This window comes from Rissa tridactyla, chromosome 2 (assembly GCF_028500815.1).
Source record: "Rissa tridactyla isolate bRisTri1 chromosome 2, bRisTri1.patW.cur.20221130, whole genome shotgun sequence".
Lineage (NCBI taxonomy): Eukaryota > Metazoa > Chordata > Aves > Charadriiformes > Laridae > Rissa > Rissa tridactyla.
Window position 1 is genome coordinate 66,078,633 of NC_071467.1, and position 26,001 is coordinate 66,104,633.

Consider the following 26,001-nt stretch of genomic DNA (forward strand, 5'->3'; position numbering starts at 1 on the left):
AGAGTTGGAGATGAGTGGAAAAAGACCAAGGTGTAGAGTATGTTAGAAAACATGTAAAAAGGACTCCAAGCAGATCCGAAGTTGAAGAGAAAGAAATCATCAACATCATACTGGAGAAAGACTTGGATGTTGATAACTCACTGTTCCCCACCCTTGCAGTGAAGCTATCATCGTTAAGACCCGTAGGGGCAGTGGAAACGTAAGTACACCACCAGAGAAATAGATAGATGTTAAAATGTTCACGTATATACAATTTCAACTGAATATAATTTGAACCGTGAAGTGGTAGCATCATTGTAACTGGGCTGATAATTCTTTCATTAGACCGTTAAGACTTTAGCTCATGGTAAGTTCATGGCTTTGCATATACGATGTGTTCTTTTTGCCCTTAACATTTCAAGTGTATCAGACTGATGGGAATTGAAGCAGTCTGTAACGTAACCTGAATGCAATGATTTGGTAGCAAAAATTAGGAAAAGGCCATAAATGGTTATGTATCCCTGACTGATACAGCAAAAGCAGCTAGGGATGACCTGTCATGGAGGGGTACATACCCACCTTTTGTTGTACTTTGCTGGAACACATCAATCTGTTTCCTGATATTTTTTTCTGGAGAGTAAAGGGGAGAGGTCTGTTCAATGAAGATGTGTGATTATGTCATGAGTTGCCCTCATCCTAGAGAGGCAAGATGTATGACTTTTTCAGTCTTTAGGAAAAGGCAGCTTGCACGCTGCTTAGAATAACGCTGCTGGATTTGTTCTTCATGCACTTGACCCAAATATAGTGAATATGTCATGTACTTTATGACATATTATTTGGGGATGATTCAAGCAGTCGTCATCCTCTGATACCAGGATCTGCCATCTTTCAAGGAAACTTTTAAATGCTTCTAGAGTCAATCTAGTTAGATCTTGTGCTGGTTAGACTTCTCAGGAAGCAGGAGGAAAACCACCATGTTTAGAGCTTATTTACCTTGTTTAGAAGTGGGTACAGTGATTTGGGTAGAATAGTCATTACATTTCAGAAGGTATGCTGAGAGTGCTTACCTTGGGAGCAGGTCTGTGAAGGAGAAGGGTGTGTGATGGTGTTTAAAGGAGAGCATCAAAGACAGACGAAATGAAGCTACTGCTGTGTCATTTTAAAAGACTGGAGAACAAACCACACCGATATTAAAAGGAAATACTGTAAGCCATAGGCTGTTTCCTGTGAGGCCAAAATGAAATCCCTACAATTCAAGTTGCTCTTCGTATGTGTGAAGGACAGATTTAGACCCACTAGGGAAAGAAAAGCTGCGAAGAAGAGAGGAGGGCTAACAGCTTACTTCTTGGCTGTTAACATTGAATAATTAAACACTAACAGCCAAAAGGAAAGCTGTTGTTTTCCTAGTCCAAATACCCAGCCAGGAATAAAACATTAAGCAGCTATACAAATGATGTCTTTCATTTTCTTTTCATAAAACAAACCACCAGGTTAAACAACATATACCTTGGATACATTGAATATAATTGCATTTCATATAGCCAGAAGTGTAATTTCTGGAATTTCTGCTTTGCATGTCACTGGTAAACTGAACATTACTTAGTGTGCTGAGTTTTTTCCTTTAGAATTCATTGTGCATCTGTGGAAATTAGGGCTAATATCTAGGATACTAAAGCTTTAAACCATGACTACCTTATGGTAAAGAACCCCCTAAAGGGCTTGTGTGTCCAAAATCTCACCTGTTGTTTGTTTTTTTCTTTTTCCCAGCTATGTTATTTGGTCCAAAAATTTATTATTTTCTAACTGTTTTTTTTTTTTCCTGCTTCTGGAAAGTGAGTCATTGGTCTGTGCTTTTACTGATGGGAGGGTCTTAAGGTGTTGTGGCATTAGGCTGTGGCCCCTGCTCCTTTTGTAGTCTTTTCACAAAGGCTGAACTTCCAAGAAGTTCTCAACCTGCAGCCTAAACTTATCAGAGAGGGGAATAGGCCATGTTATTTTACTGGTAGTTTTTATTGTGTGTAAAGCAAGGATTGTAAAAATGAGAGTGAAACAGAGACACGACATTCATGATTTCAGACTACAACCCCATACCCATTCACACATTTTATACTGTAAGAAAACTCAGAGAAGGAAAAAAAAAAACACTAAGAGAAAAAAAAAAGACACGTGAAATGAAGGAGAGATGTCACTCAGAATCCAGTATGTCTGACAGAAGAAATAACCCCCAGAGCCAGAAAATTGTCATCAGGTAGCAATGATATCAGCCTAGAGCTCCTTCCAGCTTTGGATCACGAGGCCCATCAGCAGAGCTCCCTGTGCACAGCACCCCTTCACAGTCACTCGTCAATCAAACAACTCTGAAAATAAAGACCACATGTCATCAAATTTGTGGAATTCTTCCCTTCCTGTTTATGCAAGAACTGCCAGATCACTTCTGTTGCTGCACCAGCTTTCTGTCCTCAGAGAGGCGGGTGATTTTCTTTTCCTAGTGTCAGAGTAGAGGAGTCCTTGCTTCTGGTGTGAAACTTAAGATGATGTTGTTATAAGACAATTTCACACTGCACAGGGCGCCAGGGACCTTTGTAGGAATGCAAAGGTAATAGCTTTGAAAGGCTATACACCTCTATAAAGCTCCTCTGCCACCTTTGATTTGGAGGGATAGAAGGATGGATCCAAAATACCATGTTTGCCTATGCAAAAGCCTTTGTACTTGTTTGTATTGTTTGGATTCAAGCGCTGGAACTGGGAAATTGCTCTGAAGAGGGCAGCGTGTCATTGCATGAAGGCCTTAGGAACATAGAGTGTAGAGGCACATAGGAATAGGACTCAAAGGCTGTATCTGCACTGCTAAATAAAATGGGCTAGGGACTGCTCTCTGATCCTGGGTCCAACAGGCCTGGCTGAGGTCATGTTGATAAAGCTAGACTCTCTTAACCCGTCCTCTCCATCAGAGAGGCTGGGTGCATCCAGCATGGCGGTTGGCCTGCACTAGCTCTTGAAGCATTCGTAGAGATCAGCAATGACATTTGCCCTGGGCCGAAGCTGTGCTAGAAACCATGCTAGCACTTTTGTGGTAAAGCTGGTTGCCTGTCAGTGCTCAGGCCAGTTCCCAGACTCCCTTCAGTTTACTTGGATAGGGGCAGTGAGAAGTTCCTGTGCCCATGTCATGCTGGAATACCAGGTATGGGACAAAACAGTCCTATTTCAGTGAATTGTCACCTGTATGTAGCTCCCTCCTACTCGGGCTCGACCTACATCTTCAGAGGAGCTGTAAGAAGTAAAGATCACTCCTTGTAGTAACTGGCACTCTTTTCTCTTGCAAAGCAGCATAGATAAGGAAAAGGTGGAAATTTATATTAAAAATATTCAAAAAATAGCAGTACTTCTGCTGGCAGTTTTCCCAGCACACCATATGTTGACCTTTTCTGGTCAATGCAAAAACCACGATCAACTGTTATGGGATTAGTGTTTCACCTCGGGTGTATCGCCCCACGCTTTGCTTTCTCACCGATGCCACCCTGCCACCCTTTCCAAGTGACTTCAGGCTCCCGTCGTGTGACCTTTTGCTTGAGGCTGTTTCCAGTGTGTGTTCTCAGAGGAGCCATCGCAGGCTGAGGAAGCATAGCCTGCATGTTCCCCAAAGCTGGGATTTCATTCATTCCTGTGCGTGCCTGGCCCTGGGCCCTGTTTCTCCAGTGTTGCTTGTCCAGCCTTACAATGTTCTTTGCAAAGCTGGTTTTTTTTGACTTCCAGGTTTCTTTCTTTGATTATCAGGGGACTGTCCCCTTCCTTTTCCACACTTGTCTGTGTTTTCATTCTCTTTTACCCACAAGACGAATTTCTGAGGGTTCTCCACCCTCCAGGCCCACGAGGACAACCTGATGCCTGTTCTTTGCTGGTCTTCGCTCCATATGCTGAAGATGAAGGCTTTGTATATTTTTAACGTTCCCCCATAACATTAATTCTTTATATCCATTATGAATTACTGGCAGATTAACAGCAATCTGGAAAAGCAGATGGTGCTTTCCAGACCTCCCTCCTCCTTCCCTGTCATGGTTGAAAGGAAACTAACATTAATGCAGTCCCAACCTTCAGTGAGAGCACAGGCCTACTCAGTGTGTCAGGCTGCCAGATCTTTACGTACAGCTTTATCTCATGTACATATTTCCTATTTCTTATGGATGTAGACAGAAACCTCCAATATATATCAGTATTTTTGTACTGTGCCAAAATTTTATCTATAGTTACAGGTGCAAATATGAACCCACCATATAACAACATCCATGTATAATCACATAAATATATATTGGTGGCTCTGCATTTGAACTCCTAAATATATGGATGTGTGTTCACAGAAATACATACGTACATATATGCATACATGATACCTCAGGTATTTATGTGTACTTCCTAAATCCATTGGGCATCAATATTGACATGTTTCTCTGTGGAAACTCTGAAGTTTGGGTCTCATTGAAAGTTGTTAGCATGGCTTGGAATGGCAAATATCCACCAACTACTGATTAATCACAGACATCTTCCTCGGCTAGAAACAGACCCTTGTGTCACTTTCTCTGCACAGTTGCACTATGTCCTGTCTTTAAGCTTGCATCATGTTTGGCGCCTTTTCGGTCTTTCTGTGTTGGACAACTTTCTTCAAAGATTTCATGTCAAGAATATTCATCATGTGCCTTTTCCCTGTACTGACAGTATTGCTTGTCACCAATTATACTCTTAACAACAGATAAGAACTAGTTTGGATGTGCACCAGTACACCTCAAGCTCTTTTTTTAAGCTTCTTCCAGGAAATCATTCATTTTTTAACAATTCTTTTATTTCATATGAGATAAGATTAGTATGAAATTCACTGAAAACAGCAGAAACTGGTAGCAAATAATACAGGCATATGTATGTACACACAGAGGTTTCGGTCTGAGACATAGAACCTCTTTTTGGCAGATACTTTCCCTTCATCTTCAGTAGTCTATTTTTGACCATCTTTCCTCCCAGCCTACAATTAATAAAGTCAGTCACCAGAGGCAGTGAAATTGTTTCTTTTTTATTCTTTATCCTTTTGTATACTAATAGCCTGTGCTGTTCCTTATTGTGTTACCTGTAAGAAGGGTTTTGTTGGAAACCTTTTCAAGACAGAAAGGATCCCACAGCACTGGGGGTTAATGAAGCCTGTGGTGCCCTCTTAAATTCTGCAGTTCTGCACCATTTACAATGTATTTATTTTCAGGTATTTTTAAAGAATAGTGTTTAGTCGCTTGGTCACAGCTTCCCTACACAAAATGGCTAGAGGTCACTTTCCCGATTAATATAGCATCAATGAGTACAGCGTCTTTGGTGGCAAGCACTGCAGGGGGAGAACATTGACTGGGACATGATGGAATTTTGTGAGTTTTCGTTGTGTTTTACTTTGGTTTCGTTTCTCTGTTTGTTTCGTTTGTGACATTTTGGATGTTTGGAAAGTAACAAGTGTACTCCAGGCAAATCTTGAAAAGTAACTGTTTTCCCCCATCCATGCCCAAGTACCATCTCATTTAAGATCAAGCCAATTAATGTAAAGTTTACCAAGAGAATTTGGAACCCTGTGATGGAAAGCAAAATTTATTTATTACTATTGGCTTCTGGTGTCATTTTAGAGGGTTTCATGCTCATCATATAAACATCCCCTTGCATTTACTCAGCTATATACTTATACTCCAAAAGGAGTAGCATATGGTGTGACAACCAGATGCCCCTGCCCACATAAAAGCTCTATACATTTGTTTGAATGTAGTCAGGAAACAGTCACGATCTTCTTCCCACTCTCCGACGAGTCAGCTGAATGCAGCCAAGCCCCTGTTTAGCTCTCAGTGACTGCTGGTGTTGCCCAGGCTCTCCTGGCGGGGGGGAAATGGGACAGGCTGTCTCGTCTCATGGGAGTGTTTCACCATGTTCCTCTGAACTTCCCATGTTTTGCGTGTTAATTCTCTCTACTGACATAGTCTTCCTCTCCGCCTCAAAGGCTGTCTAGGTTCCTCCGCAGAGAATTTCTACTTGATTCCTCTCTAGCATCTGGCTCTGTATCTCATTCTTTGCATCTGTGGAGCAGTTACCATCACCAGGGACCTTCTTCCCAATCGCACCCTATAGGCTGTTCTGGCCTTTGCTTCCAGAGGCCAAGTTTGCATCCTGCCTTTAATTCCTCATCCTTTAAAATCAGAGTTTTTAAAATGAGAACCCGCCACAAAGCCTGTAATAAGTCACAACTTTCACTTCTGTTGCATCATCACTTCTGACCGTTCTTTGTTTGGAGGTCGATATTTATGTCAGCCATTAATTTTTTATAGACTCCCTTCAGCTGCCTTGCTCCTGCAATTTTCTGGCATGTACAATTGTAAGTGAATACGATGCTCTGAGCACCAACCCAGGTCCCCTCCATGTAGCATAAAATCCTTGGCATGCTTTGCAATGAGATGATGGGTTTGTCTGTGTGAAGCAGAGGTCTGGTTCCATGCTCTGCTAGTGACCTGCCATGGGGGGGCAGAACAGCTCCACCTAGGAACGTGAAATGAGTTCTCCCAAAGAGAGCCCGTGGCTCTGCAGCTCATCTCTCCACAAGAGCAGATACTCCCCTGAAGGAACCTGCAGGATAAACTGAGTTCCCTAGAAGACCCGTAGGTGCAGGAGGGTCTCGTCAGTCTTGTGTTGTCCTTCTGCACATTTGCACTAGCTGATTCAGCTGTTCTTAATATACCCCCAAGACATAGGAAGCCCACAGTCATGAGAAATTTCATACCTTCTGCTGCGCCTGAGTTGTCAAACAAACCAAATTCAGCTCCCAGAATTTAGTGAAGATCAGAACGGGCCAACCGTACATGACTACTGTCTGCTGGAAGCATCATTGTACAGCCTGGGTCAAGTGTGACACCAACGGCAATTGCATACACAGAAGCACTGCATGGCACGCAGAAGGGGTCTCCAGTGTATGGACCTCTGCATCTCCCATATACACTCCAGTTGTAAGATGTGCAGAGGCATGGCTTTCTGGTATATTATTTTAATATTCTACTTTTTTCAAGAATTCTGGGCATGGACAGTAAATCTTTAAAGGCATTGGGGTATTTTTAGTGATGCTATTCTGAAAGTCTTCCCTGCAGAAATTGCAAATACTATTTTAGAAAGTCTCTACAGCTCTAAGTCATATGAGTCACCAGAAAAAGGGTTTATATCTTCCTTTTCAGATTTAAAAAGAGTTTCTTTCTTCAGTAGATTCTTACTTTGCTCTCCCAGAAAAACTGATGGGTTTCTTCTTTCAATCAGGCTAAAAGGTGTTGTTGAAGGCCCTTTGATATATTTCTCTCATGTACATCAGATGATGCAGGTAATGAACGGACAGCACTGTCACTGATGTTTGACTTCAAAATACCATTTAATACTGGGCTGGGCCCGTCATTTCTGTCCCGTTGGCAAAGCCCTGCTTACTTCATGCCACTTGATTCTTCTTTGTTGCATGGGACATGCCATTAAAGCCAGAATTCAAGCAAAGGGTCTTTATATTTTTGATCTTTAATAAAAAATGAACATATCGCAAAAAGGCTTATATGGGGGTGGAGGTGAGGACCGCTGCTCTCCCCTCCACTTCCAGCTATAAAGGAGCTTCCCTTCTGAACTGAGTAACAGTATATTTCTGGTAACACATGAATTTCAGTCCTCTGTATCCTGGTCTGGAAAAACTTCCCACTGAAATTGGTGAAAACTGCTAAAAAATTATTTTTTCCAAAACCTGCAAGAAATAGCGCAAAGCCTTTAGAAAAAAACTGAGTTAAATCCAATTCCTTAAATCCCTGATGGAAGAAATCTTATTACCTTCAACACTATTATATACAAGACAAAGCCTGTAAGGCTTTGCTGAGTGATTGAAAAAGGCAAATTAATGACAGCACTTGAAATTACCTGTAATTATCAGTGACACCGGGTCAGCATCATTGCAATGACAGTCTCACAGAGTGATGACTCTGCTGGTTCAGAATTTATACAAAACTGCAAAACAAAACATGACCTCCACAATCAGTATTAAGGTATCTCTGGAGCATTTAAGCATCTGAATTCACAATCTACTGTGTAGCTGCTTTCATCTTTTGAAGAGCAGTTAAATTCTGAAGCAAAGGGTCCCAAGCGTTTTCCTGGTCAAAATCACCTCTCCTTTCCCATTCATATTTACTCAGGCCTCTGCCTTCACTGTCACCGTCACACAATGTCTCTGCAGCAGCTATAACAACTGCTTATATGGAAAAGTAATAATAGGAAGGCGTTTAATGAATTTTAAGCTGACTTTAATGTAATTTAGCAGCTGGAAACAAGGAGAAGAGCCATCAGAGTGTGACCTGCCAGCTCTCTATGGATTGTCAGTGGTCAATGTAGCACATATTTCAGCACTGCTCTCCAGGGTATGCCGGCGATGTTTCTTTTCTCCAGCTACATTCCTGATTTCAATTAAATCAGACTCCGAAGTACTCTTTCTGATATAATTAATACCTTCCAATAAATGCTCTTGGCTTTGTTTCTCCCCAGATGCTGTCCTTCCCCATGCTTCTTCACTCAGTGAGCGAAGCAGACATCACCTGAAAAGCAAAGATGTTCTTTTTGGAGAGACTAGAACCAAAGGTTTGTCTTGAGAAAGCAGGGAAGAAAATATAGTCCTTTGATTACATAGCAATAATTCCTGCATTCCTGGGGAACATCTCTTTCTTTTGTTCCTTCGCTGTTACTATTTCAATATTAGACTTGCAATTTTATTGGTTTTTTTACTCTTTCTATAACTATACAGGTATTTCCAACATAAAGCCCCTCATCAAACTATACAGCTGAAGTTTTTAGTTTGCAGGGAACAAGCATACCTTGAAGTTCTTTTCCCTTTAGTTTCCACTAAGTATATGAACCAAATTGTTAACACATTGACCCAATGCCTTTGAGGCATTATAAAGCTTTTTATGACAGCCTGCAGTTAGTATTATACAGTTTCTTTTGAAGGAGGCTTGCAACAGGTGTCTTAGCTTTCTGCTCCTTGCTTCCGTCCCCTCCAGTTCAACGAAAAATATGCAGTTTATCACCATTTATTAAGATCAGCTCTGTTTCCAGTTCAGATGTGTCTGTGCTAGGCCATGGGAGGAAACTACAGTTATATACTAAACTGGCCAAAGGACTGCATTTGCCTTCATTTTTGCAAAACTTCATTTTGATACAAATTCATTTTTGCAGTTTTCAGCTGTTTTGACCTTTAAAAAAACCCACAAACACAACCAACCACAAAACTCCCCTGTCACACTATTGTGATGAGCTCCACAAGCAGCTCTTTGTGGAGGTCCCACTACTGTGATCCAGAGCAGCAGGGAGAGTTGTGCTGGTGGTATCAGCTGCTTAGAGCTTTGCAGAAACCATCCTAAAGGAGATGGTGGCCTTGTGACAGTTTCCTTTGCTTGCTGTGGAAGGGTTGTGTAGATCACTTCAGGTTCATTTCGCTGGATACCAATATAATCTTTCATTGCTCTTTGACATTCTCATTTTGCTTGTTTGGGTTGATGGCCAATTGTGATAACCTTGTGTCTGCTGAACCACAATAAACAATATGTCCATGGCCGTGCACAGCAGATAGACATAGATCTAGGGACCTGACTGCTGATGACTACCATATCTCCAAAGGCATTCAATCAGTTCTAGATTGTACTAGCTAAATGTTTAAGGTAGGGTAAGGATGCCTGTATCTCCTGGCCTGTGCAGATCTGTGCCTTGTATGAACTCCAAGTGCCGGCAGCTGTTGTGATCACAGCTTTGTGGTTGGGCTACTCATGGCCGTATGGCAGAGGTGGCTTGGGGCTTCTTAGCACTGTAAACCAAACTCATTGCTGCTGCCCTCAAATTGAGGTGCTGGGGTAGGATCCACATTGTGAGCGAGGAGAAGGGAGGGAAAGGAGCTAGCTCAGAGAAAGAGGGGAGAGCCTGGGGAATGCAATTCGTTGCTGCTGTTAAATGGGATGAATGAGAGTGAAGTGTCTCCATCTCTTTGTTGGTGTCAGCAGCTGCACTAAGCTGCTTCTCAGCAGCTCTGGTGTATTCAGAGCAGCTGTCAGGGCTGTGGTCATTTATCAGTCTGCTGCCCAAGGCAGCTGTGATCCTCTGTGCTTAGGAATGGCCCTGCTGTGCATGAAGGTGGAAGGCAAATGTGCAGAGGTGCCCCAGTCCACAACAACAAGATATGTGAAGGCCATTGAGTCCTGACTTCTCACTCTATCCCTTCACTGCACTTTCCTGGATAATTTCACAAGTTATAAAGTCTCAGGCTGCAGATAAACTACATTTAAGTTGGGACCACTGCTGCATATCCCGCCCCAGTTACACATTCAAGGTCAGGTTGGACGGGGCTCTAAGCAACCTGATCTAGTTGAAGATGTCCCTGCTCATTGCAGGGGGGGTTGGACTAGATGACCTTTAAAGTCCCCTTCCAACCCAAACTGTTCTATGATTCTATGATCCTGTGATTCCCGTCACTTCTCTTGTGGTGTCTCTGGCACCCCTATACAGTGGGTAAGTAAGTAGATCAGAAAACTGACCACGTAACAGAAGTGAACCCTTTTGGATCACCAGTAAAGCAGAGGAACGTGAGAGCTAATGCCAGGGAGGAGACTGGGATGTACGACTGGGGTGAGACCAGGCAGGACTGTGGTGCAGAACAGCAGGCTCAGGTCAGTAAGAGTATCTGGTTTACTAACTTCTGTTCAGACAGCTCTTTTTGAGGTCTGGGCCTGCGTTGGAGGTTTTAGGTACCACCTGGATTATTTCTGGTAGATAATTTCTTGTTTCCAAATCAGGCTACTGTCATCATAGAACTAATGCATTTGTAGTTATTGTCACTGAAACAAAAGGATTATTTGTGATGAAGAGAAATGGTATGACACGCGTCTGAAAAAAAACCCTGAAACCCCAAACCATAGCATTTCCATTCCCTTTGCCCTTTTCAAATTGACCCTTTCTCCCCTGACATTTCCCTAAAGCACCAGCTTTAGAGCTCATTCCAGTTTTCAAAAAAACCCACCCAGGCATGTTGAATTTCAAAAAAACCCACCCAGGCATGTTGACAAATTCAGTGACCAGTATAATTAGTACCTATAGCTGGAAAAGAGCTTGATGCATACAAAAACCCTTGTGATTCTGATAATGCACATACAAGTTCATTGAAAACCCCACATGCAAATATGGAGAACAGTTGATTTCAAAGTCTGTAAACATATGTACTTACACTGTCTTGTACTATTACCACAGTTTTGAAATATTCGGTTAATAGCTGGGTTCTTTTCTGAACTATATACTAAATTATGAGCATCGTGTTCTAAAAATGGTTCTTATTAATATGAAATACAAAAAAAAAAAAAAAGAGAATGTTTGACTAAGCAAAAGGGTTCCTCAGGAATGGTGTCTGTAATTGTCAGGGCTAGAAGAGCCTAAAAACATCGCTCAGAGCGCAGAGCTGAGGTGTGAAACACATCACAAAGTGCTGGGGGATTCATAGTTGCTTGCAGACTGCAATGTGAGTGGGCAGGCTTGTGAGCCTTTCTGAAGGGAGGCATGATGCTTTGATGTCCCCAGTAATTACATTATGAGTTCTAATTGATGTAAGCAGTAAAGAGAGAGTGCCTCATGGCATGGAAAAAAAAGACTGGCAGGTACTTCTAGTCATTTGCTGTGCTTTGGTAAGAGATTGTCCAAGTGAACATCTCTCCATTCAATCACATTTTCCACTGGAAATTCCTCTTTCCTTTGCATATCTTTTAACATACGAGAGTCTCTGTGGGCTCATTTGAATAGGTTGCCACACAGGTACATCAGATGAAACCACAGGCTGGAGCCTCAAAAGGAGCGGAAATACTATTTTAAAGATCTTGTCTCTCTCTGAGAGTCAGGCTGGCACTGTCTGTTGCTTTCCTGCTTTCAGGTGTACTTGCCAAAAAGAAGCTCTACTGTTTAAGGACTTAAAAAAAACCCAACAAAATAAACAAAAATCACTCTCAAGGCCTAAAAATGCCTCAAACCGAAATGTGCTGCGGTTGCGCTGTACCTTCAGAAAATCCAAGGTCGTTTCACGAAATCCTGCATGTAAGGAGGCTGGCACAACATTTAAACCCTGAGGTGTGTCATAGATCTAATTACTGTATCTGTCTCTGCGTAACGGTGCCAGCTCTGTGTGAGTAATTGGGGCAGGAGCTGATGTCTAAAATCCCCTTTCAGACCCCTGTTTAGCAGCATCACCCAGGTGAGGAATCAGTGACAGCGTGGGAAACATGACTCACATTGATAGCGATCGCTGAGATCAGACTAGAGAACAAACCTTCTTCTAGCTAGAGTGCTGCATGGCGACTGCGGGATCTATATGGCATTTGGCTCTGTCGTTTGCCAGCTCAATAAATCACCTTTTGGGGCCTCTGGTTCCCCACTTTACAGAAGTGCTGGGCAGGAAAGAGTGGCACAGCACTGTTCATCTTGGCAAGGGCAATGAAGAAGAGCTCTGCACAGAAGCCACCTACTGCCAGAATTGTGTCCTTGATTATTACTCCTCACAATGAAGACTAGGGAGAAAAACTGAGGTGAAAAGGTGTTTCTTTTAGGCAACATATGGAGGAAAGAGAGCTTAAGAGAGAGAGAGATGAGAGTCAACCATGGGTGCGTCAGTGAATTCAATCACCAGGTTTGCTTTAATGTTGCTCCTTGAGGAACTGTATTTAATAGACATTTTACAGTGAGGACACCAGTTGCAACTTGACATAAAATCTGAACTGTGCCATACTTAATAGTGGAAGCTTGTAAGAAGTGAATTAAAATCTCCGTATTGTTTTACTGCTTATTGGGTCTGAGAAATGCCGTTCATAAAAATAATGACCCAGGATGTGGTTGTTCAGCTAGATGGGGATGATTCCTTCCTCACCATCTGAATCCGGCACAGGAGCCATCTGGACAAGTAGATGTGGCTGCTGGCATAAGCAGGCATCAGTATATGTGGGTAGAGCAGCTGGAGAACACATGTTCAGTCAGGAGTCGCATACACTGTCTTGTAATTCAGGCACTTTGCCATGACATGCTGTTTCTGGGCATGGCAGGTCATTACTGGCTTAATAAGAGCTTCCTCTGAAGTTGGCAAATGTCCTCTTCTGTCCCCAACTCAGGCAACATTGGCAGGGAGAAAGACTTGGAGTAGGAGGCGAAGGTGAGCATGAGACGATGGGTTGAAGAAGAGCCGCCATTTTGTGAACCCTGCAGGCCTTCTGGAGGGCACGCTTACAGTCTATGGCCTCCTAGATGTTGAAAAGCACGCCTTTCAAGTGGCACAGGATAGGGAAAAGTCAGTATGCAGCACCTGCTTTCGTCTTCTGGAGACGACAGAATTGTTAATTCCTTTGAATATTCTTTAGGGGGCATCAATTGCTCTTCATCAATAACTACTAGGGTATTCTGTTGGAAGATTAACACAGGAACTTTGGTGTCTTTATCGGTTTTTCTCCTCTTCGGTCTCATAGAAAGGATTGTAGAATGTAATCAGTGTAAGTAAAGGATATTTTTTTATTCATTTTTGGCTTCAGTACAACAGTGGCATAATTATTGCGCATAATTTTGCGATGAATTTTTGAGTAAAAGTAGTATAATTATAGTCTATTCAGTCTTCTTGATCACCTATAGGTCTGTCTCCCATTCATTTGAATAGATTCAAAATTAACTGTTTTTTGTGTTTCTAATAATGATAAATGACCATAACTAGATCACACAGTTTTGCTTATATTTGTAAATGATGGTAAATTGTTTTGAGTGTTTTAAGGTGCGTTCATCTTTTTTGAGTTTGATGAATTGCAAATTACGAGTACCGGGAACCTGTTACTCCTCTTTTCCTGCCCCTTAACCCCAACACTCACCCCAGTTATATTATCTTACACTTTTAAAAAGGTGATTGTTACACTAATGCCAGTGAGGATAGGAACTCAAGTGTGTGAAATACAAATGTAGGAGGAGAGCTTCGCCCTAAAGAGCTGAAATACTAGTTATAGGATGATAGGAAGAGGTGATGTAGAAAAGATGGAGAAAAAAGTGAAAACAGCAGTAATATTTTGTATGACACTGTCTTACACAAAATGCATGATATGAAGACTTCTGGGGGAAGGTCTTCTGAAACTTATATAAACTATGTGTTAGATCCTGACTGGAGTGCTCTCCTGCCTGAGCACAGGCTTTTTAAGGAAGATCAGCAGGGGAACTGTGCTCTCTGTAGAGGTGCTTCTTGGCTCTGAAGAGCTCTAGTAGAAGTCCAAGGATGTGTCTGTCAAGAGTGAGGGTCTAAGGGCAGAGTGACACTGAAGATACTGTGGTCTGACCAAGACCCCCTGAACAAGATGTAGAGGGTGAGGCTTTCTACAGACAATTACAGAAATCTCCTGATTGCAAACCTTTATCTTCATGGGAGATTACAGCTATCCAGATAGCCATTGCTAGGCTTGCACCATGAAAGCAACCCAAGAAGTCCCTAGGCCCTCGACTATGGCCCTGACAGTTTATAATGCAAATGGTAGAGGGGCTGTACACGACCTGCTGCTCACAAAGTAGGAAGAACTGGTGGAAAGTGTGGCAGAAATGGAAACTTGGGCTGCAATGACCATGACATGATTGAGCTCAAGGTACAGAGGAAGGCTGGGAAGGGAAGCAGCAGATTTAGGACCCTGGACTTTATAGAGCAGAGTTTGGCTTAGTTAGGGAATTTGTACATAAAATTCCTAGGGAAGCTGCCAAAGGAGAAAGGGACACAGGAGGACTGTCTCATTTAAAATAATAATAACAACAACAACAACCAAACAAAAACAAAACAAAAAAACACCACACCCAAAAAAAACCCCAGGCAAAAAAAAAAGAAACTTCCTGAGAGGTTAGGAACAAACTTCCTCGTTGTGCAGGATGGGCTTTCAGCTGAAGGCTCTCCTGACTAAGGAAGTGAGCCAATAATGCAACAGAATAGCATGCAAGAATTGAAAAGATAAATGTACAACAAAGGAAGAATATAAAGATATTGTTTGAGCACTTTTTCAAAAAAATTAGTAAGCCCAGCTGGAGCTAAGATGAGGAGAGGACATTAAGGGTAACAAGAAGGGATTCTACAGAAACACTAATTACAAAAAATAGTTCAAAAAGGATATAGGCCCACCGATGAATGCGGGAGAACAACATAGTGGCAAACATTACAAAACAAGGTCCCCAGTGTCTTTTTTGCACCAGTTTTTAGAGACAAAGCCTACTCAGAGCTTTATACATACCAGCACCGTTTGTTATGGAGGATAGCCTTCAGGGAAGGAGCAATGACTTAGAGATAGCTACAGCTGGATGCATTCAGATCCATAGGTGATGAGAGTCATCTACGGCACTGAAATAGGTACCTGCTGTCTATCATCTGTGAAAAATCAGGATGATCTGTAGAGGTCCATGAAGACTGAAAAAAGGCTAAACAGCCCTGTTCATAAAGGCAAAAAGAAAGATCCAGGGAACAATATGCCATTTATTGTCACCTCAGTCACTGAAAAAGAACATCTTCTAGAAATTCATTTTCAAACATAGCAAAGACAAGAAGGCAGTGGCCTGCATGAGGAGGCAGATGGCACCGTTAGCAAATTTGCAGACTGTGTTAAGTGGGGGGGAGTGATTGACACACAGAATGGCAGAGCTTTAGTCCAGAGGAATCTTCAGAAAGTTGAAGACTGGGACAAACAGAAATTTCATGAGATTAAGCAAGAAGAAATACGAGGTTCCAGTATTGGTACAAAGTGGTAACTGGCTAAGCAGCAGCCTGGCTGGAAAGGACCTCAGGGTTATGGTGGATTGTTTGAACCACATATGGTTGAGTCGAAAGTCATTGCAAGGGAAACCGCATACTGGGCTAGAAGGAGCATAGCCAGCAGATCAAGCAAAGCTGCTGGTCTCATCCACCTTTACTTGGTACTGTTGAGGTCGTACCTGGAATCATGCATCCTGTACTGGCCTTCCTTCCTCCCCCCAGTTCAAAGGAGGCTGTAAAGAAGCTGAAGGGAGTCCAACAGAGGACTGCCAGGATAGTGCTGATCTTAGCAACAGCCTACAGTAACTGGAGGGAGAATAACGAAGAGAACGGAGCCAAACTCTACTGTTCAGTAGCAAACAATATGACAAGGAGCAATGGCCAAGAACTGCAGTTGGGAGGTTCAGGTTGGACAGTTGGGAAAACCCATGAGAGGAGTAGTGTAGCCCTGGAACATGTTACTGAGAGAGACTGCGCAATCTCTACCCTGGGAAACTTTCAAGAGTCCGCCAGACAAACCACAGCTGATGGGAGCTAGTGTGGGCGATACCCATGGTACGAATCAGGAGGATGGACTAAATGATCTCCACAGGTCCCTTTCAAGCAACTTTTCTATGATTCTGAGATAAACATCATCTGTAAGTAATAGGAGATACCTGTGTGATTGCACAGATGCAAAACCAAGTATTATCAAGATGAGATGGGTTTCTGGGTCAGGGCAAGAGCAAAAATTTCTAGGAATTTTTTTAATGATGTTACCTTTTTCTTTTACATGTGTCCTGACGAAGGAATGGTCATTTTTTTCTGCCTCCAGGAAATGTTTCCCACACACTGCTCTTCCTGTTCCTGATAGCCACTGAGCAAAGAGTTCATTCTGTTTCCCAGTATTAGTCTATGTATCTCGTCTGCTTACAGGTTCCTCTCATACTTCAGGGAGTTTGAAGTCACTTCTGCTGAGCTTTTCTTTGTTGTGTGCTTGTAAAATCATTTCCTACTATGACTTCTGAAACTTTCTCTTGATTTTTGTTCTTGGGTATCTTTATTGGATTTGGTTGGTGTTTGTTGCTGTTATTGGTTTTAACAACCTTTATCCTAAATCATACAACTTTAATGAGCGTAAGTTTTATAAAAGTTTAATTTGTAGTATTCTCATTTACTCTGCTTCAGTTTCCTCTGTATTAGGGAGTACACAGTTCCCATCCTTCCACAAAAACAAAAGAAAAGAAAGCCAAGTCAGATGCAGGCTAAAACAATGCAAGAAGCCAGTAGTGCGTCTGTAGTATACTTGTCTCCCCGCAGCACAAAAAAAAGCACTTGATGCCTACAACACCTGCAGAGGCTCAGGGGAGGGGACAGAGATTGAAGAGTAACTCATGGAAATGGCAGTCTTCCTTGAGACCCCTGGATTTTTAAGCAAAAAGAACTTGCTTCAGCCAACTTGCTGCTCCTCTGAGCTCTCAGAGGAGAGCAGGGTGTAGTGGAGACACCAGGACTGTACATTTTTGAGGGAGAGGAGGAGCCTGGAGGTAGGTGTAGAATAGCCCATCAAACTCACTGAGATTTTGTAAATATTCCCTCCATATATTGACATAAACCTGAGACAGTTCAATGTAGTTTCGAGTGCCTGCTCTGCTGAAACTAGGCTGTGGCCTCCCTACTCTCCAGACGGCGCCTGTTGCAAGGGAGTATGTGTGGGACTTTCTCAGGTTTTCCAGTTGCGTCTGTTCTGTCTTGTATTAATAGTCACTGAACCACAGAAAGACTGACTTGGCTTCCTTCATATTCTTGTTGTGAATCAGGCAGAGCTGGGACGTGTGTCTGGTTCTCTCAAATACCACGTGAATTTCCCTCAGGTTACTAGCCATCCTGGCATTCCTTTCTTCGTAGTTTTCACCAAAATTTGTGGCTCTCCTTGTTGATACTGCCTTATTTTCCCCAAAAGTTTGTATTTGACTAATTAGCATTTTCTAACAATAACAAAAATATTCAGCACATAATTGCCCATCAACCTGTGAAGACAACAAAGAAACTGCAATGTAATGCACTCCCTTCAAGAGATCCAAAATTTGTGCATTGCAGCTCTTAATTTCACAGTACCTTTTTGACGTACACTGTTTTCTCAAATGTCTTTTACAGTTTGGTGGACTTTAACTAGATCTTTGTGAGTACATTTTTCTGTTGCCACACAACTAGGAATCCTAGCAGCTTCATTGGGCTGGTTATTTGCACGCAAAAGGGACAAAGACTATAGGAGACCCCAGACAGCTGATGAGTGACAGGATTCAATAGGCTGAAGCAAGGAAAGAAATGGAGAGTGTGTGTGTGTGCATGTGCATGAGAGGGGAAAGATGTTGATGCAATGGTGAAATGAACATAAAAGATTGGAAGAGTTGTTTTTTGCTTGTCGTCTGTCTTTCCACCTGTCTCTCTTTCCCCAGCATGCCTTTGTTAATAAACAACACTTTTAGCTTCCAAAAGTTGTATACAGTTTTCTGGGACTGACTTGGACCTTTGTTGGCATTATGACTATTATTATCTAGATTTTTTCTGTTGTATTTGGTGGTTTCTATTCCTTTGTGTCATTGTTACATTATCTTCCCTGTTTTTTCATTTGTTATGTGCTATTTCATATTTGAATGCTGGCTCCTCTGTCAGGTGCCATCTGATTCTTTCCACTCTGATCTTTTTAATTTTACGTATTTCTCTAACTTCATCTCCTTTTGATTGGCTGTTAGCTGGATTATTGCTCTTGTGAATTAGTTTCTGTTAACAATTTGAGATTTTATTACCATGTTGAGCTTTTTCAGCTGCACGTTTTGGTTGTACTTTGATACTACTTCTCCACTTTCCGTTACTATCCCTAAAGAGGATGGACCTGTAGTGATTTCTGTGATTCAGCTACAGAACAAATATTGCTGTCAGTGAAACTGAAAGCAACTGTAGTGGTGTAGTCAGAGGAAGAAGAGCCGGCCCTTAGTTTTTGCATGTATGTCCTGTAGTAAGTAGTCTAACTGGTTGAAGGAGATGAGGCTGTGAGACAGCAGCTACACAATAGTAGCTCCCTTCACTGTGTGAGACTGAGTCCAAGTATGACAGTAAGTTCTTACCTACTCAAGCAGTCTCTCATTGCCCCCAGAAGAAAGCAGCAGGACGGAGTTTTAATTGTGTTTGGCTGCTCCTTTGAGGTTGTATGTGGACCATCAAGTGGGCTTTGCATGCTACAGATTGGAAATCACTGGTTTAGAAGAGCTGGCAGAGGAGTGCTGTAAATTTTGAACTGGAGTTGCATAAGGAGCTATTCTTGGTTCAGCATTTCTCAATACTTTTATAAACAATTTGGAAGGAAATGTACAATCGTCATATAGATGCAGATGACATAAATTGTGACCCAGTAGGTGGATGCCAGGATTTAAGACCTTCATGCACTGAGAAAGTCTGTCTTCCTCAGAAGGGGATTGTTCAAACCACTTCCCATACCACTCTTTTAAGTGCAAATGATGAAATACATAGTTTGGCATTTCCCCCTCCATCTATACTGTTCTTCTGGAGATTACCCTACTTCCATATAGTGCCATTTTATGAAGGAAGGGATTGGGTTTGTTTTGTGAGATCTAACAGATTGCAGGTAACAGAAGTTCACCCTCCACAGGTGCCAGTGGGCACTGGTATGCAGCCAATATAGGGGGAGTTGTGGACCTTCCCTTCCCTTCCCTTCCCTTCCCTTCCCTTCCCTTCCCTTCCCTTCCCTAAGCTAGTATTTCTTGTGACTTATCAACACACATGCACACACACACAATTTCTCATGGAGTCGGTGCTGCAACAGTACACAGCAGAGCAGGAGGGCAGGATGCTGTTCACGCTCTCTTCTTTCCCTTACATATTATAACACACACACACACAGAGCCAAGTGGGTTTTTTAGTTCAGTTTCTTCCTAGCAATTAATACCCTCTAGTTCTGGTAACAGCTCACCCATGGCAAGTGTGATTATGGCTGATTTCACATAAGTAAATTAATATTAAATACCAAGATATGGATAGAAAAATGTAGAAGCAATGAAGTTTTGGCCCAACAGTATAGATACAGCACTTATTTATTATGTGTATCAAGCAGCTTAGTACATTTCCTAAGATTAGATCTTCCAGAAGGTTCACCTCTGTTTGCTGTCGAGTTTTGTTTGCACAGGCAGAGATTGCTGGTCACACAGTGGTGTTATCCTACCAGGGAAATAGTCGGGCGAGGTCTGCATAGGATTCTTGCATTTCCTCACATAGACTTACACCTAGGGAGTTCTCTAAGAAGACATTGTGTTGCTCTGAAGGAGGAGTACAATCTAAACAAATGGATGGGAATTTAAAGCCTTATGAGGACAGAAGAGGTAAGTGTAATGAAGACAGAGGACCTTCATCTTCCCCTTCCCTTTCCCCCCTCCCCGCATTGTAATCAGGCAGTCATTCCCCAATAAGATGGGGAAAACATTTCTGCTCTCATATTGCTGCTCCCGTCCATTTGCTTGTTTTCTCTGCTTGCAACATCAAAACCAGCGTTCACAGTTACACCCATGTAAGGGAAAAGTTTAACACCTTTTTACCTCAGTCTGACTCTGTCTTTGATAGTGTCTGTCTTTATCACTAAAAAGGAGTAAATATGTTAATATGGTGTTAATGTGCATCTGCACTGGGCACAACTTTGAATTTTGCTGAAGGTTACTTGAAAAAGATGGGTTACCTCTAACGTAATCATCGTCTCTTTCCAAGTGGAAGGATGCCCAACAAATCTTTACTTTCTAAAGTTCGGTCTTTCTTTTGTTTTATTTTTGCAGTGCTCAGTTTAATAAGGCTCTGATACAATCCCAGTTTGCACTAAAGTATTAATGCCATTTTTGTCAAGAAAATCAAACAATAAAGCAAGATCCAGCTTTAGAGAAGCCAATGGATTTGAGTGAGCTTTATATCTTTCCTGATTAATCACCACACACCTGAATGTATATTTTAAAATAAAATACCACATCATTAAATGAGAATTCTCAAATGTACTTCAGAAGCATTCTGGTGGATGTAAGCTGAAGCTGGCATTGAATCTCTAACTTCTTTTCAAGGTGATGTGTGCAATATCAAAATATTAATATATTTGAATATATTTGTGTGAATAATGCCAACAATTATTACAAGCCCACCTTTTGTTGAACTGCGCAGTCACTTTGTGAATCAAATGTAAAATTTAGGTTTAGTCAGGAGATTTTGCCAAGCATTGTATTAGTCGTCACTGCTTGCCATCTTGTAATGTTTAGAAACTATAAAACTCGTGAGACACACACACCACGTTAGTCAGGACCACGTACAAAACCCGCTCCCACTGCACAGTCTGAGCAACCAGCTCATTTTTTGACTACCCGGGATTGCACCAAACTTTTGCCTTTAGCAGATGGTGTGGTAGTCATGACGCTGAGGAAACGCTAAGAAACAAATTAGCCATGAGAGGAGAGCAGCTAAAAATATTTCCTTTCTATAACGTTTTCCGAGCTTTCCTTGCCGTTATTTCCCTGCATCCATACAGGCACGGGCACACAGGTATGCACAGTTCTCTGTGTCCAGTGCTCTGCTGCCAAGCTTGCTCCGAGACAAGCATCTGGCATTTGCTGTCTTCTGCAGATGGGTCGTGAGTGACACACACACACACGGTGCAGCTGTCCGTATCTGGCACTCAGGTGATTATTTGTTTGCTAATCAACCAGCAGCTCCATTAGTTGAGTTGAAGGTTAGGAGAGGGTGATTAAATATACAGAAAGAGAGGCTGTTTTGTAGTTGTGGGTGAAATGCTGAGTGGTAATTACAAAGGATGTAGAGATTGTTATTGTAACCGGGACTGTAGCAAAAATTAAATCTATCTATTCAAACTGCTTGTCACTGGATATCCAATGGCAGTCCCCTAAAGCAGAACAAAAAAACAAACCCACCTTGTTCTGCAGCGAGAATAAAGAGGTATCTCCATGTTTGCATTACAAAGCTGCGGTCACCTGCGAAAATGATCAAGTTTCAAACTAAATCAAATATGCAGTTTCTCACAACCACTTGCAAAGGACGTCAAGAGTTATGTGTGAAAAGAGAAGGAGTGAAATCTGATAGCTTTGTGCCGCTCAGTTCAATTAATTTAGCTAGCTTACCAAAATTGCAGGTGTTAATTCTGCAGGTGCCAGTTGGGTCTAATCAATCTGCAGGTTTTATCTGATGCTTAGTGTAGCTCAGATGGCCAAGCGGCAGGCTTAATACCGAGCAGAGAGGGATGGTCACCTGCTAGGATGTGATTTGCTGCTGTATTTTATGCAACTTGTAATAAAACATAAATCCGTATAATTTTTAATTTATTATGGTTTTATATGACCATTTTACCTATATAGAATGAGGGAAAAATCCTCAAATGATTTTAAAATGTCAGCATTTTATCATTAAAATATGCAGGGTGACATCCTGAGGTCATTGGTTTTGACCTCTGCAGGAATGGAATAGTGTCATTAATTTTGAGTAAAATACTCCTGTGCTGTGGGCTGGAGTGTGTAACAGTGGGGTGGGCTGATGGAACTGGGGGTATTTGGCCCACAGAAGAACAGGGTAAGGAGAGATCTGATTGCTGTCCTCAACCATCTAAAGAGAAGGTAGAGACAGGCTCCTCTCAAAGTTGCTTAGTGAAAGAACAAGAGGCAACCGTCACAGGATGCAGCGAGGAACGTTCTGACTGTAGGAAGAAAATTCTCCACCAGGAAACTTAGTCAAACACTGGAGCAGATCTCTCTGAAACGTTGCAGGGTCTCTGACCACAGAGACATCAACAGCGTGCGAGGCAACTTGTTCTGCCTTGAAGCTAGCCCTGCCTTGAGAAGATGGTGGAAGTGGAGACCTCCAGAGACCCCTTCCAGCCAAAATCTTCCTGTTGTTCGGTTGCTATTTTAGGTTGCTTCTGGCCCTGCTCTCCCGTCCGATCTTTCTGAAGGAGACGTAGCTCGTCCTCGCCTCGGGACCCTGAAAGAAATCAGAAAGGACAGCGGAAAAGGCTTGCTTTGAAAAAGAGGCCTTTAAGAAGTGATTGTGGCTTTGTTAATTTACTGTTTCTAATTGAAAGCTTATGAGGAGTATGGTTTTGCTTTCTAGTGGTTAGCCAGCTGACTCATGCGCCATCACTTATAAGGACCACACAGGACAAACTCTGCACTGAGTTATGCTCGAGACGCCTCATAGGCTTCATCATATCTGGGTGTGCAACAGGGGCTGTGAACAAATAACTGGTTCAAAAATACTGTTTGGTTTAAGTTAACTAATTCCAGAGTTTTTGTTAAATAAACAGCACTTGTCCCTTGGGTGCTTGTAAAAGCAAGAAGTCATCTCAGAAGTAGGGAGAACCTGTGGAAGCGGAAGTTAGCTCTCCCCTCCATTTCCTTACCAAGTCCTGCCTTCAGCCAAGAACTGCAGTGCAGGGGGTCACTGGGACCCAGGGGAGGTTGTGTTGGCCACAAAGGAGGCAAGACTTGAGGGACAGAGATGTAGTTGTGTGTCTTGGGGACCTCTGTGAGATTGTTGGTGGAGTTAATCCTGGCAGGACTGAAGAGTGGAGTGGGGTGGCATTAGATACGGTCTTAGACAGAAAATGGCATTTTTTTGTCTGCTCCACGAAGACCATTTTATCACACGTGTCAGAGCCGGGTGAACTTTTGATGCTGGTTCCCCCAGCATATCCACTGTCTGCTGTATGTTCTGTGCTGCCGTGGATGTGTAAGCGCAAAACGATGGTGTGTTGGCCATTTTAACATACCCTGCCTTTTGCAATGGAATGCATGAGGTGCAGGTGTTCCTGGACTCACACACAACCTGGAGTCTGGGGTGATATTATACACAGGTTTCCTACGGACCTGCCTATCACAGCATTGCAAATAAGCCAAATCCCAGTTCCTCTTGGGTACTTTCAAAATTATTATGTTAGGTATACATGGGGGAATTGCAGGACTTTTAAAAGACAGAAAAGGGGCTGCACAGTTGTGTATTCATTTCGTAGGCCCTGGTCAGGCCTTGCTCTCTGGCTTTCTCTACTTTTCTCACAAAGAACAAGACAAGCCATCTCCTATGGTGTCAGGCTGCAACTCCCAGCCCAAATTTCCCTGTCCTAGGGCACTTGCTTGGGCTCCTCTCTTGGAGTCAGAAACTGCTGCGTATCAGCGCTTCAAACACATGCCCCTAAAGAAAAGGGAATAAGATAGTTCTAGGAGGGGCCCCAGACCTCTGGAAGAAGTTGGGGATTGTGTTTCTTCTGCCGGGAACTGGTTTTGTTCCTAGGCCCTGGGACTGGGCAATGGCTGTATTTAGTGCAGGCACATTTCATGAGACACCTTTGCAAACCTGCCTTGAACCATCTGAAAAGTCCTCTCCCTGTGAGGGCCCAGGAGCTCATGAGTTCAAAACACCTGCTGTATAAGACCTCTCTTATTGCTGTTCAAGCCTGCACGCTCTTTTTCGGAAAAGGGGCATTTAGGCCCTCCGTTGTTGGCAAAGACTAGCCACAGCATGCCTGCATCTGATCAGCTACATCTGCTGTTGGGTGATCTTAGATAGTGCTCAGTAAGGCAGGACCCCTTTTAGGACTTTGTGGAGAGGTTATAGGGTGACCGTGGTACATTTGCCTTGAGGGTATGATGACTTGGGGTCATGATGAAGGGGTTTTGATGATAGACCCCTTCCCTTCTAGTGGGCTTTGGAGATTGACATCAGGCCAGAGAGCACAGAGCTGGTCTCTGCCTCAGGAGGAATTTGGGATGCCCGAGGGCCTTCAGTGTGGATGCAGGTATGTTCCTCCACTTTGGGGCACCTTTGGAGTGATCTAGCAAGGCCCTGTAGATGTGGCCACCAGTGTCCTTTCAGGGTTATGTGCGCAGCTCTGGAAACCTCTTCCCCCACATAATTCTTCCACCTGTTTCTCCAGCTTTTGCAAGCTGCAAAGGGTTAAAGAGATTTCTCTGCACAGGGCTAACCCGCTTGGGAGGCAGGGTGGATTTAGGAGGGGTACAAATGGGACTCCAGCCCTTCGATTTATCTGCTGCGCAGCCCCACAGGTTTACACAGCGCCCGCGGTCAGCCGGGGAGCTCCCAAACTGCGCTGGCTCCTCCCGGAGCACAAAGTGCCGCTTTCCCCACACACACCTTCATTTAATGAGCATTAACCTTCCCCCGTGGACAAGCCCTCGGGCTGTGGCAAGCAGCCATCCGCTATTGTGTGTTTGTAGGGTGCTCGGCAGGGCCTCCCTTTAGGTTGGTGCTTAGGCGGCATTGTAGTAAATTATAAAAGATCCTCTCTTTGATGCCTTCTGGGAGAAGGCACGGGGCCTGATTTCCCCCTGCCTTGTTCCTTGTGTTGTGATTCACGCAAGGCGCTATAAACTGCCACCATGCTGATTTGGTAACCACTTTGCCACAGGTATAAATTACAACCCTAGGTGCACAGCGGTGGGGGGAATGAGGCCAACCATCTCTAAAGGTCAAAGGAGCATTCATCACACCGCCAAGTCGACTGCGACTTCATTGTGACTTTGCATCAATCGAAGTGCTGTTGCTGTTAAAGAATTTCAAGTCGACACAAAATAAATAAATTTAAAAAAAAAAAAAAGAGGCACACTTTCCTTTTCTGCTCCTTTGTTCTGCGCAGAAATGTCTCCTTGTCCTCTGGTCTTCTCAAAAAATGCTTCTGTATGTACAGGTTACAGATATCAGTGTATTTAGCCACACGCAGAGTATAAAGGGATGGGATCATTCTCAGCCAGACTAAAATAGAAGGGAGCAGCATTTAGAAACAATTGCTGTAACTGCGACTTCCTCAAACAGCATGGCTCTGATGTCAGATACTGGGAAAGAGGAAGCAACGGTTAGCATGCATGATGGTTTAACCAAAGGTGCAATTTGTTCCAGCTTTCTGATGAAAGGCTCTCCCCTGTAAAAAGGAAACACGAGCGGAGCAAGCAGAGTACTGATAGAGATCCCCAGCTGTACAGAAGTAAATGAGGAGCAGATTCGGTCACCCTCAGCTGCCCAACGCCAACGGCGAGAGCACATGCTTGCGCTCAGTTCTCTCCTCAAATGCCTCTGCTTTGATCTGGAGAGAGCCCGCCCCCCCAAAAAACCCCCCCGAGGCTCCGAACTGACAA

The 26,001-nt window shown here is 43.0% G+C and overlaps 1 protein-coding gene across 3 annotated transcripts in view; it reads left to right on the plus strand.

Moving 5' to 3' along the window:
• Nucleotides 1–25,466, plus strand: part of SEC61B (SEC61 translocon subunit beta) — a 46,035-nt gene extending 20,569 nt beyond the window's left edge. Inside the window, exons 4-5 of one of the 3 annotated variants that reach the window (XM_054190705.1) lie at nucleotides 24,552–24,647; nucleotides 25,278–25,466. In XM_054190705.1, the coding sequence (XP_054046680.1) occupies nucleotides 24,552–24,647; nucleotides 25,278–25,296 (115 nt within the window). In that variant the 3' untranslated portion in view covers nucleotides 25,297–25,466. Of the gene's footprint in view, nucleotides 1–8,541; nucleotides 8,643–24,551; nucleotides 24,703–25,277 lie in introns of those variants that run through there. The other 2 variants (XM_054190704.1, XM_054190707.1) reach the window with 2 other exon arrangements.
• The last annotated feature ends 535 nt before the right edge of the window (nucleotides 25,467–26,001 follow it).